Source organism: Anoplopoma fimbria, chromosome 9, assembly GCF_027596085.1.
Source record: "Anoplopoma fimbria isolate UVic2021 breed Golden Eagle Sablefish chromosome 9, Afim_UVic_2022, whole genome shotgun sequence".
NCBI classification, from domain to species: Eukaryota; Metazoa; Chordata; class Actinopteri; order Perciformes; family Anoplopomatidae; genus Anoplopoma; species Anoplopoma fimbria.
Genome location: NC_072457.1, coordinates 3,178,674 through 3,191,953, shown reverse-complemented (window position 1 = coordinate 3,191,953; position 13,280 = coordinate 3,178,674). Strand labels below are relative to the sequence as shown.

Here is a 13,280-nt window from a genome sequence, read left to right as displayed (position 1 = left end):
ACTAGAAAAACTCTCAGCTCTTTGTGTGTGTGTGTGTGTGTGTGTCACAATATTTCCCAGTGTTGATGATGTTTTTTGTGTGTGTGTGCCAGCAGCAGGACCCATGACCCTGACACGAGGTTCCTTCAGCTACTCCAACGGCGAGGAGTACCACGGCGAATGGAAAGAAGGCAAGCCTGACCCGCTCACTCTCACCCGTCCATCACCGGCTACATTTGCATGCACAGCGGGAGTTCTGCGATAATGTGATTAAGACAATAATGCACTTAAAGGGGCAGGGCCCGCGTCAATACGGCACTCGTGTTAGATTCATGTTATACGGCTCGTAAGTGTAAGTAAGAACAGAAGACAGTTATATTTCTGTTATTAAAGGGATAGTATTGGATGGTTTGAAGTGTCGTTGTATGAGGTTCTTCTCCATAGTCAGAGTTTTACTACAGTAGATCAAGTTTGTAGGAACAGACAGGAGAACCAGCATGGGAGAAAGGCAATGTACTGCTGTGGATGTATTTTAAACACCTTAAAAATCAATATAGGTTTAAGTGTACGCTATATGTAGAATACTTTGACAGCCCTTTCTGACGGGAAACTGAAGCTGTTATTTTTTCTCTCTTCAAAACCACCAGACTCCATTGAAAAAACACATATTTTACCTTGCAGAACACAGGAGAAGCTCCATCAGTTAGTTTGTTTGTGTTATTGTGTGAGAAATTGACACAAAAACACAAACAAACTAACCGATCAAGGCAGTGATAGACCAGAAACTCACGTGTTCTGTGAGGTAAAAATCACTGTTTTTGTCGATGGAGTCTTGCGGCTTTGGCGAGGGCATAGATGGATTCAACGTCTTCAGTGCATGTTGGTAGTGGTTGTCTCATGGCAACATCAAACGCCAAAAATATTCAAAATATATCGAACAAACTTTGATCTTTCACCCAGGATAACGCTGTTTGTTTCCCATGTGAAACAAGAAGTCAATGTTGATTTGTCATGTAATTTTCATACTTCATTAACGACACTTCCGTGGTTATTTTAAGCCAAACAACAATCTAATTTCCTAAAACTAACAAGGTAGTTTTAGAGAGTTGTTTCCTGTGTGGACGGAAGTTTATTTTGAAAAGACTGTATGCATGTAAGGAGAGGAAATTGCCATGTGTTGCTTGACATTTGTAGGAAAACGCACAAAAAATGAGGAGTAACTTTTCTTAAGATATCAAACAAACTGTTGTGTGAGGATACGTTGCCCTGGTAACGAGTTTCACAATTACATCGTTTAACCATAACGAGCTCAAAATCCGCCAAACTAGCCTGAAAATGAAGGAAATCTGACAGGATTGCATGAGAGCTTATGAAGCAGAGACGGATAGTTGTTGGACCCGGGTCAAAGCTAGCCGATGCTACGCTAAGATTAGCCCGACTACCCTCAGGGGGCGGGACTAAATTGACTGCATTTACCATCAAAACTTATCAGGCACCCACATAAAAGATGCAGAATTTTCCCTTTTTGAAACTTATCAGGATAAAACTGTTAAGCCTGTTAATATGATTAAAAAAAACATATGCTTAAAGAAAGTTCTCAGCTTTGGAGGAACGACCACAAGGTTTCTCGTCAGAATGGAGGGTCAGAAGGAAAGTGGGCGTACCGTCGGGGAAACTCAACAGCAAAACTATACGAACCTGAACTCGCACAGATTGCATCTAACAAACTTAATAAAACTGAAGTCAGTAACTAAAGGAAAACGTAACCATGCACACACACACATGCACACACATGTACACACACACACACACACACACACACACACACACACACACACACACACACACACACACACACACATATACCATCTGGTGCCAGTGAGCCCGCTGAGACAGGATATCACACTACCTAAACCAGTATTTTCAGTTTGACAAAAACACAGAGGCAACCTATAGAGCAAGGTTACACAAAGAACAAAAGTTGGCACAAAAGCAGGCGTCAGACTGCGGGGGGGGGACATATGGTCTCTGCACGGTGAGCAGAAAACTGCAGTTTTTTTTAAATTTTTTAAGTCACGACTGGTAGAAATTAGTCCACTAATAGATATAGACTGCCAGGATTTCTTGGCATTGTTTACATTTTTTTTTAAAAAAGCTTTGAAAGATCACTTTATTTATTTAAAAACATCTTGTAGATACATTTTCCTGTCATGGAGTTTTAGATGTTTTTACGACTTCTTGAAAAAAGTCTCCTCGAAGGTTTCATTTGTTCTGGAGCTTTTAATTTAATTGTAAATTTAATTGTAAAAGTATATAAATAGAAGTTTAAATAAATATTTGTTATGATTGAAAGCTGAAGTTCACCTTTGTTAAATTGTCCTAAACTCAAAAAGAAAGTAGTAAACTTACATTATAAAATTTTTAATGTTATCTAATGAATATGTTTGAAAAACTATAATTATACAGCAATATAAGCAGATTATGACACATTATATGTATTTTATAATAATTAATAGAAAATAGAAAAGTGTCAACATGTGAGATAAATATTTGTTATGATTGAAAGTTTCAAAATTGTCCTAAACTCATAGTAAAAAAATTATCTCAGGTAACAAAAAAAAGTATTGCTGTTTTGCATCTTGAACAATGTTCATTTACTTCTAGTTGTAGTTTGTGTAATCTTAGAATATGCCACCTCGTATCATGAGAAAGATTAGTTTTACTGTATCTGGTTATTACTTCCTTTTCACCCATTTAGATGGAAATTGTGTTTTTTTTACATGCTGTTAATAACTTTTTAATAACTCTCCCCACCTTGTATAAATCCACAAATAATTAGATATAAAGTTCTCCTTGAAATATATTTTATTGCACTTTTTTTCCTCTCATTCTGTTGATTTTAACCCTTCGAGTTCAATTCACACTCCTGACTTTCACCTGTAACTGTGTGGTTTTGTGATGAACACAGTCTAATGTGTGTGTGTTGCGTCCATGCGTGCAGAGAGCCACTGTTTGCACACAAACATGTAGCGGTGTGTCGGGGCGGAGGTCTACGGTGTCACATGAATAATTCAGCCGAGCGCCGGTTGACGACGAGGCCCAGCAGCCGGAGCTATCAGGTTACAGGAAGTAGGCCGGCGTATGAGCACAAGCCATTTACTACTGTACCGCGTCCATGCAGTCAGTTAACATCGATGCATTACCGCTATTGATTGACATAAGAGCCAGACAAATTCTGCTAAAACCGTAATTAGCCGGAGAGACCGTGACCCGACACGAGAGCTGGAGGAGAGGCGTCAGATTAGAGTCTGGAGGGAGAAAATCCTGGAGAGGAAGTCTCTGCTCCATTCAGTTAAAAAGTAAACTGTTAGCGTCATAGAGGTTTGTGAAGCGCTTTCACTTTTTTTTGCCATTTTTTCTTTAAACAGGTCCTATTATGCTATTTTCCGGGTGCATATTTTTATGTCAATGCGTTAATGCTCATAATCCTCCTTGTTTTCTCATCCTGGCTGTCCTGAGGCACCTCTTCTCACCCTCTCTCTGAAATGCTCCGTTGTAGTGCTTGCACCTCCTTCCAGAAAGCAAAGTCTGCCCTGATTGGTCAGCTAGGCTGCTCTGTTGTGATTGGTCAACGTTTCACATTTCAAAAAACTCTTCCTCCAGAGCTCCAGCTCCGTCTCTCTCTTTTGTGGTTTGAGGGCCAAACTAGCCGGAAGGAGTTTTACGTCACTTTCGTAACATTGTGACCTCATAAAGTTGCATTATGACATCATAAAGTTACATTGTGACTTCATAAAGTTACGGAAGTGAAGGAGAGAATTCAATGGAGCCGTTTCAGGCAGCTCAGGAGCTTCTGAGGGGGAGGGTAACTCCTTTTAGGCGTGGACTTCAGGCTTTACACTCTATGGACCTTTTACATGTACACAAATATATATAAAACACTAAAGAAGAGGGAAAAAGTGGAAAAGCATAATAGGGCCACTTTAATATTCAGCAGCACCATTTATACTTTGATGCTGCTCTTTAGCTCGAAGGAAGACGCTGCTTCTCGGGGAGTTCGTGGCCGGATGACACTCCACAGATTTTGTCATATTACAGCAGCTTGAGGGCTCCCGCTGACTGAAAGGTTGGATTTAAGCCCCAGTTGGCCCTCTTCTTTACCCATAATCGAGTCCTGCTTGCACACACACACGCACACACACACACACACATCTGGCCATATGGATGCAGGATGCTTCGGAGGAAGCTTGGACTTTAAAAAATGGAATGCAGGCGCTTCCCGATTTAGTTTCTCCAAATCTCTTCTCCAAATCTCCCGTGAAAAACCCTGCTGAGATTAGACAGCGAGCAGCAAAGTAAGCGGCCCTGACAGATGGACCGCCTAATTTACTTTAGCCATTAGCTAACACTCACTATTCCTCACCCTTGCCTCACTCCCCTCCTGTAAATCCCAATCTGCTGTAAGGGATTCCCCCCCCCCCCCACGCCCCTCCTCTCCACCAGCTTCATGCCACTTGGCAAGCTCACAGTAAATCCTATTCCATCGCTTACAGCGACTACGAGGAACCCCGGGACCTCCTCAGCCCGTGTCCAACTGTGCCACACATCCAGTTATTCTCCTAAATCCCACCGGGCGAGCTGCTAAATAGAGCCCCCCCCCCCCTTGTTCCTGGAAATTAGTCACAGAATTAGAGGGAATTAAGTCTCACCTCTGTGGGAACATTTCAAGAGGTGAAATATGAAAGAGAGCACCTCACCTTATGTCTTTTAGCACCAATTACGACTCTCCTGAACTTCAAAAGATATATATTCCCAAGAAAAACTCCACATACCTTCCAGTAAGGGTCTATATTTTATGATATTTATATGGATTTTTTTGTATTCGTTGTGTTTCTAAAAGCAGACATCACAAGCTGTAGAAAAAACTGATGAGGTGAGGACATCAGCCTCAAAAACGACCCCCTTGGAATATTCCAACAAAACATCAACATGGAAACTGTAGCATTTTACTTCTGTAAAATCTCTTTCATTGCAGTTATTGCTTTAAAGTTTGTTCATAACTAAGGAGACCTTTTAAGGGACTCTGTACAACACCGTTAAGAAAGTCCCTTAGTTAAGGAGAAAGTGAGCGTTACGTGTCATACTTAAGGCAAAACATTGTTTATAACTGCACTTTGCGCCGTAGCGAGAGCCTCTGCAGACGGCGAGCGAGCTCTGAGCATGAACGGAGGCGTTTATGCTCTATGTGCTGCGTTATTCGACAAAACAAACAAACAAACAAAGAATTAAGTTTGAGGAATGAAAAAGGCAACAAGTGTAACATATAGATATGCCCATAAACTGTAGGTGTAACGGGTAAAAAGCCATAAACCAACCTCCATATTGACGAGGAGGGATTGTAATTATCTGTAAACTCATATATCATATTCATGGGCGACTTTATTGCCTTTTTACAAGTACTGTAGAGTAAGAAGTCATGTATTAAATGCATAATTAAGAAACAAAGGTTGAATATCCTGTAAACAATTTGATTTGGCTGCAAAATATTTACTCAAATGAAGATTTTTAAGACCTCCTGTTTCTAAAGCGAATTGTCCTTCTTTGTATGATCCCTACACATGAACGGTCTCAGATAATCATCCATTCAAATGACATTTGTGCTTGGAAGCACATTCACAAACAACGACTCACTTTACGCCATGTTTCATCGTCTAATATTAAGATTATCACTGCTTACTTTCTTTGTAATGTGATAGAAAAAACAAAACAAATGGTGGAAGTTTGTGGTCAAGTTTTGGCTTCGACCTTGTTTGGTTTCAGTTTCCTTTTTGAGTTTTTGCTCATAAATAATTGCCGGGTTGAAATGAACACATGGGAAACAATTGGTGGTGTGAGGCACGAGAAACGTAACCTCCAATGTTCTTATGTTTTCAAGGATTGAAACAAGTGTGCTTCTGAAATATTGATGCATTTCAGTAAACATTTTATTCCAAATTAGGCCGTGACCTCCAAAGATTGTTTTTTTCTTGTCCGCTCTGGTTGAATGAATGTCCATGGACCATTGAATTGGACGTTATAAAGAATGCAGTATTATTTATATTTCAATTTATAATGCATTTTTGAGAAAAGAGAGACGGGATTTTTTTCAATATCATCCATTCATAAGAAGAAGGCCAAATAGACTTGTGTATAAATACTAATTTTCTATTTGGTATGGCTCAGTTATTTTCACTTCATAACTGCTTTATTGTTGTTTTATTGATTTAATTCATATTAAACATAATTTCAAATGCGTTTTCTGAAAAAAATCCTTGGAAAAAAGTTACTTACTCACTAATAAAGAATACATAAAAAACACACACATATATACTATATATATAAAACCTTTAAAACATGAACTTACTGCCATCTATCTATGTGAATATAACATATGTACATTGTCATACTTTGAAGTATTTGTTTTATACATTTTGCCGAAATTATGATAATTTGGAGTAAATGTGTGGTACTTCGTAGATTGTTTTTCCTCTGTGTGGTACACTTTGTGAACATTTATATTTGATATTTCTGGTATTTTGTTTGTTTAAAAGTAGACGTTTATTCCGGGTTTTTTTTGTTATAATTTGACTTTGTGGTTTTTTAATATAATTTTTATTCTCAAAAGCACCAAGAATGCAATAATACAATGTACATGTGATTTTTCAAATTTCTTCCCCCCCAACCCCCACCCCAGAACAGATCACACTGGTTTTTGAGACTTCTTTACCAGCAGTAAATTAAATAAAAAATATAAAAGATCTAATAATTCATTGAAATGACCATGCTGACATTACTTATTTAAATGACTGTATTTTTTGTGATTTTAAATATTTGCTCTTAATGTGACAAAAATGACTTAACTACTTCATTGGACTCTCACACAGGAAGATGCTCCCTCTTTATTTTTACATTTCTTTTTGACACTTTCAGCTATCATCTTCATATTCAGTTTGATTTTCTTCCTGCTAATTCTTGATTTTAGTAGCGCGCATTTCTATTTCTTGTCGTTCCACTGTTAAGATGATTTAAAGATGATTCCAGGTCTCAATTTGCAGAGTTATAATCCTAGTATTAAATATATATATATATATAAAATAAACCTAATTTGTGAGAAACATTAGCGTTAAAGTACTTACCTCCGCTGTGTGTGTTTGCCGCTGCAGGTCTGCGTCATGGCCTGGGTCAGCTGACCTTCAGCGACGGGACGTGCTACACCGGACAGTTTGAGAACGGCCTCTTCAACGGCTGTGGGGTGCTGGTCTTCCCCGACGGCTCCAGGTCTGTAATGACACTTCAGGCTAATCTGACCTTTGACCTTTTGAAATTAGATCACTTTGTTGAAAATGATCTGAAAGCTGGACCTAATGTCACAGTAGTTGGAATATATTTCCAAACGAGAGAATTTCCAAACACAAAGATGTTTATTTTACATTTATAAGAAAAGAAAAGCAGCAAATCCTCTTTTTTTTAAAGCTGGAACCAGAAAATCTGTAACATTTTGTCACCGTTTTTGATTGACCGAAACAAATTGATTGATTACCAGAATAGTTGTAGATAATTGTCTGACGATCATTTCATCAATTAATTTAATTATTGCTTCAGCTCTAGTTCTCCGTCTTCATGCACTTATTAGCATTAGTGTGTAAAAATCCTTAGCGTGATGTACTGTAAGGTTAAGTAAAGATTCTTTTGATTATTGAATATTTTGTTGATTATTTTTAGAATATTGTTTAGCTTTTAAAATAAAGATGATGAATCAGTGTCCAAAATGCCGTGGAAACATCTTCAAATGTTGTTTTCATCTCACCAGTGGTTCATAACCTAGAGATTTCTGCTTTACAATAATATGAAAAAGCAAAAAAAGCAACAAAATAGTCACATTTCAGAAGCTGAAAACAAATATATTGTGTTTCTGATTGATGAATTATGATTAAATGATTATCAAACATATTCAATTATCATTTTGCTGAAGTTTCATCACAAATACACACAACAGAGAAAGCTCTTTTGTACTCATAAACATAATAAAACACATTGGAACATTTAGTTTATTAGCTTCAAAAAAGTCTTAAGAAATAAACAAAGAAGGAAAAGAAACTCCAAAGCATCTATCAAACTTAAAGTTTGTGTTAAAAAAATTAAAAAAACTCTAACTTTTGAGTTGTCGGAGTAATTTATTCATCTCTAAATTTTGAATGCCAGATTGTTTTTGAAGCATCTGCTACTTTACCTATCTGATAATAAGTTTATTAAAAGATGTGGCTCTGTGACCCGAAACATGTCTCCCAATTCAGAGCTTTTCATTCATCGTTTAGCGGAGTGGGCAACGTTCAAGTGGAGCTGAGGAAGTTCAAGTGGATCCGGCTCAGGGTCTTCCGTTGTCGTATCACTCGGGAGAATCAGTTGAATGATTCTTTAGAAACACTAAAACATGTTTTTTACGGTGTTAAATAAAGGTCCATCTTTTGCATATCAGAACTGTTTCAGTCCTTGGACTTGACAGGTGGCTCGTAGAAGTTTGTAGCTCCTTCACAGAGAACAGAAGCTACAAAAGGAATCGGGTTAAAGATTATTGGAGAAAGTCGAGAACGTCTTGTTGACCTGCTGAGTCTGAATCAAAACCTCCTTTCTATCTGGGAGAGAGGGAGAAAAATGAGGTGCATGTGAATGTCAATGGTTGTTTTTATGAGCTTTACTCCAAGTGTGACTCGGGTTAATTCGTTTTAATGAATGAATTATTATTATTATTATGATAAAGCAAGACAACCTGACGATGTGATTGAACTTTTACTCTCTGGCAGTTCAGTTCTTTTGTCAGTTTGAAGATGTTTGATACTGAAGTGATGGCGTATAGTATTCATGCTGTATGTGTTAAAAAAAAAAGTTGATCTCTCGCTTTTTTTTATCCCTGTGAAAGTGTGAAACTGTAGTAAACAGCTTTGGTAAAAACTAATTAAAAAAAAGAAGCTTTATTAGGGGAATGTTGTTCTGTTTGTGGGCTGCACGGTGGTGTAGTGGTTAGCACTGTTGCCTCACACCAACCTCCTGTGTGGAGTTTGCATGTTCTCCCCGTGTCAGCGTGGGTTCTCTTCCTCCCACAGTCCAAAGACATGCAGCTTTGGTGCATTGAAGACTCTAAATTGCCCGTAGGTGTGGATGTGAGTGTGAGTGGTTGTCTGTCTATATATGTCAGCCCTGTGACAGACTGGAGACCTGTCCAGGGTGAACCCTGCCTTCACCCATTGACAGCTGAGATCGGCTCCAGCACCCCTGCGACCCTTAACTGGATAAGCAGGTTACGGAAAATGGATGGATGGATGGATGGATGGATGGATGGATGGATGGATGTTTGTTTACAAGGATGCACAATGATGTAATGCATCCCATAACTGTAATGCCTGTGCTGTGATGTCATCATCACTGTATTTTATGTTGAGTTTAAGCTACGCTGTAATTCCCGGATGAAGCATCTACCTTTCCTTCCCTCTCTCCGTGTTCTTCATCGTTTCTAAACAAGCAGATCGTGCAGAGACGTCATAAAAATGCAGCTTTTTTGCCAAATTTTTAGGTTTGGAACAACAAGATATGCATTTTAGATTACCAAATACATACTGACTTCTTTTTTTAATGAGTAAAACTTGCTAAAAAAAAAGGTTGCTAAGATTCCAAACATTCAAGGCCAATATTGCTACCACAGTTATTTTACTTATGCTGCCTCGTCCATTTATTCACCTCCGATTCAAATCCCTTTGTATCCGTTCTTCAGGTTTATTTATTTATTTATATTTAATTTAGCAGCTACACTGCAACGATAGGATGGTTTTACATTACCACATAAATCTGTGACCAAGAGGACCACAAATATATATATAATAAATAACCTGAAATCACATATGAGGAAATATTGACTGACTTTGTAGTGTTTCTTTGTGTAGAAGGCTCTGCTATGAGGAACTACAAAGGTAGAGTAGTATATCAGTACAACTGTCGGTGGAACTACTTTTTGTAATAACTCTCACTGCCAGAAGGTTAAACAAAAGTCTAAATAAAAATACATTAGTTCAACTAGAGAGCGAATGAAACAAACCTGTCGAAGGAAAGCTCTTTTCTTTCATTCTTAAATTAGTTTCAGTCAACTTAGTACGCTCTACTTTTTCTCTTCTTGTAAATATTCTTTTTATTTTCTAGGTATGAAGGTGAATTTGTGCAGGGAAAGTTTCAAGGCGCCGGCGTCTTCACTCACTTCGACGGGATGAGGTTTGAAGGCGAGTTTAAAAGCGGATGTGTGGACGGTTACGGTAAGACGTCACTACTCAACTCATTCTCTATCTTTTAAAAGTCTGCTGTTGTAATTAATAGTATTTGTAAGGTGGAAAGTACTCAAGTGCTGTACTTGTAATTTACTTGAGTATTGTTACTTTTTACTTCTTCACTAAATTCAGAGGTAAATATTCAACTTTTACTCTGATACATTTATTTGACAATTTTTGTTACTTTGGATATTTAGATTAATGATCCAAAATACAACCAACTATTAAATTATGATCTGTTATTATAGATTTAGATAAAACTTTATTGATTAACAGGGGAAATGAACAGGCAGCAGCATGTAAAGTAATGTTTCAGTTGGTAAAAATGGGGCTTATTTTAACTAAAGTACATGAATGCATCAATAATTATAATCTAATAGTGTAATAATATATATTATTCTGCGTAATGTGCATCCTGCATAATGAGTATTTTTTTAGGCTACTTTAAGTGTATTTGGATACTTGTATTTTTGTACGTTTTCAAAGTAAAATATGTGTTTAATGCATGTAATCGTAAACATTTAAAGGCTTTGTAACATCTCCTGAGGTTTATTTCCGTCTCTCAGACTTTGACTGAGTTATCTTGCTTTCACTTTTCCTTTTCCGTTTAACGCTTCTTATAATTAAAGTTTGTGTTGCTTCTCACAAACGAAGCGAACGCTTTCTATCCAAGTTTTGTTACAGTTGTGTTTCTTCACTCTCTCTTAATATCCTAATCGTTATAAATACTTTTAAATCATATTAAACAGTGAGACGTGTTAATTGTCTGGCTGCAGCTCACCGTGTGTGTCTAGGCTCTTGAGTCCCTAAGGGTAATCAACACGTTTTTTATTTGTGTAACCGTGACAACCGGTTCATTCTTTTGTGCCTGTAAAAATAGAGATGGGAATAAAAAGATTCCTCCAGGTTCCTGAGATCTAACAACCTGAAATCAGGTGTTTTTTTTAAAAAAGGAAGGGCCTCACTGCTTTAAAGTTTATTATGCAGGTTTTTTTGTTGAACATTAACCAAAGTTCAGTTACAGGTAACACTAGCCCATTATGTGAAGGAAGCAAGAAGTCAAACAAGACAGGAGATCAAGGAAATGAAACACAAAGGAGATTCTGAGTTAAAGCAGCTTAGTTATAACCAATATAATTAACAAAGGATGGTGAGAGAAAAGTTTTAAGTAGTTTTTGGTGAAAACTGCAAGTTCGAAGTTCAACCTAAACAGACAAGACGGATTTATGCGTGAAACAAAAACCTCTCTGAAATGTGTAGAAATGACTCATATCTGTACCACTAAAACGATTTCTCCCTTTCTTTGTGAGAGTAGAGTACATCCTACAACTTATTCCTATTTTCACATGTGAGCAAAACTGAAGAAGATGGATTGAAAACATGCTCCAAGAAAATAAATTATCAAAGAATATGTTTGTCTTGATCCCCGTGTCAGCGTGGGTTCTCTCCGGGTTCTCCGGCTTCCTCCCACAGTCCAAAAACATGCAGCTTAGGTTAATTGATGACTCTAAATTGCCCGTAGGTGTGGATGTGAGTGTGAGTGGTTGTCTGTCTCTATATGTCAGCCCTGTGACAGGCTGGTGACCTGTCCAGGGTGAACCCTGCCTTCACCCATTGACAGCTGGGATCGGCTCCAGCACCCTGAGACCCTTAACTGGATAAGCAGGTTACGGAAGATGGATGGATGGATGGATGTTTGTCTTGAGATTTAAACTCCTCTTGAAAAAAACCTAAAGGTCCAATATTGGAAAATGTAAGATTTGAATGAGAGTTTTATTATAAAGCAGGATCAATATTAGCTGTTAGACCGCCGAACGGCATTCTGGGTAAAGCTCGCTGTCTCCGTCGTTTGCTATAATATTAACTGTTACAATATGGAACGGCATTCTGGGTAAAGCTCGCTGTCCGTCGCTCGCTATAATATTAACTGTTACACCGCCGAACGGCATTCTGGGTAAAGCTTGCTGTCCGTCGTTCGCTATAATGTTAACTGTTACACCGCCGAACGGCATTCTGGGTAAAGCTCGCTGTCCGTCGTTCGCTATAATATTAACTGTTACACCGCCGAACGGCATTCTGGGTAAAGCTTGCTGTCCGTCGTTCGCTATAATATTAACTGTTACAATATGGAACGGCATTCTGGGTAAAGCTCGCTGTCCGTCGTTCGCTATAATATTAACTGTTACACCGCCGAACGGCATTCTGGGTAAAGCTCGCTGTCCGTCGTTCGCTATAATGTTAACTGTTACACTGCCGAACGGCATTCTGGGTAAAGCTCGATCTCCGTAGCTCTCCTGGCACATGGTCCTAAAGACATGTAAGTGGCCTTCAATGTCCGTCTTTGCTTTGTCCCGTGTGCTCTGATGAAATATATCACATGGAGTCTTTTTGGTCCAGGAGTGCTGACGTTTCTGGACGCCGGCCCTGGCGGCGGCGGCGGCGGCGGCAGCCATGAAGGCCTGTTTGAGACCAACCAGCTGATGAGTAGGGAGAACAGCCAGGGAGCCGTGCAGAGAGCGCAGTCAGCAGCCGCCAAGGCCCGAACTCTAGCCATGTGACGCGGACAACATCACCCACAGTGCCCCACTGTCATCCTCCTGGTTTGAACAGCTCATTATGTCATTTATGAAGAGATTTGTTTTCATTCTCGTCTTCAGTTTCCTCCGTATTGTCAGGATACGGTAATTTTTTCTTTAAATATATTTTATTTCCCATTACTGTAACTAATCAATGGCTCCAGTCAGCTGATATGTGTCCAATGTATATATTTCCCTTTTTTTTTTTGCACTTCAGATCAGAAAGCCACTGATTCAGGATCATCTGAGCCAAACAGAGATTACATGCTCAGTCAGAACCCCCGGTGCTAGATCTGCTTCAGGCTCAGCTGGAAAAAAAACTAAACTCTGCATATTGACAAATTTTCCAGTAAACACTGATTTAGTAATTATTTAA

At 38.5% G+C, this 13,280-nt stretch overlaps 1 protein-coding gene across 1 annotated transcript; it reads left to right on the top strand.

Annotated features, from left to right (window-relative positions):
- The first annotated feature begins 103 nt into the window (after positions 1-103).
- On the top strand, positions 104-12,886 carry LOC129096470 (MORN repeat-containing protein 4-like). Its single transcript, XM_054605263.1, has 4 exons — positions 104-170; positions 7,182-7,296; positions 10,207-10,316; positions 12,726-12,886. The coding sequence occupies exons 1-4, from the start codon at positions 104-106 to the stop codon at positions 12,884-12,886; spliced, it is 453 nt and encodes a 150-aa protein (XP_054461238.1).
- Positions 12,887-13,280: the final 394 nt, after the last annotated feature.

Coding starts and splice junctions, on each gene's coding strand:
- LOC129096470 (XM_054605263.1), top strand. CDS start 104: ATGACCCTGACACGAGGTTCCTTCAGCTACTCCAACGGCGAGGAGTAC. Junction 7,297..10,206: donor GTCTTCCCCGACGGCTCCAG/GTCTGTAATGAC, acceptor TTTATTTTCTAG/GTATGAAGGTGAATTTGTGC. Junction 10,317..12,725: donor CGGATGTGTGGACGGTTACG/GTAAGACGTCAC, acceptor TTTTTGGTCCAG/GAGTGCTGACGTTTCTGGAC.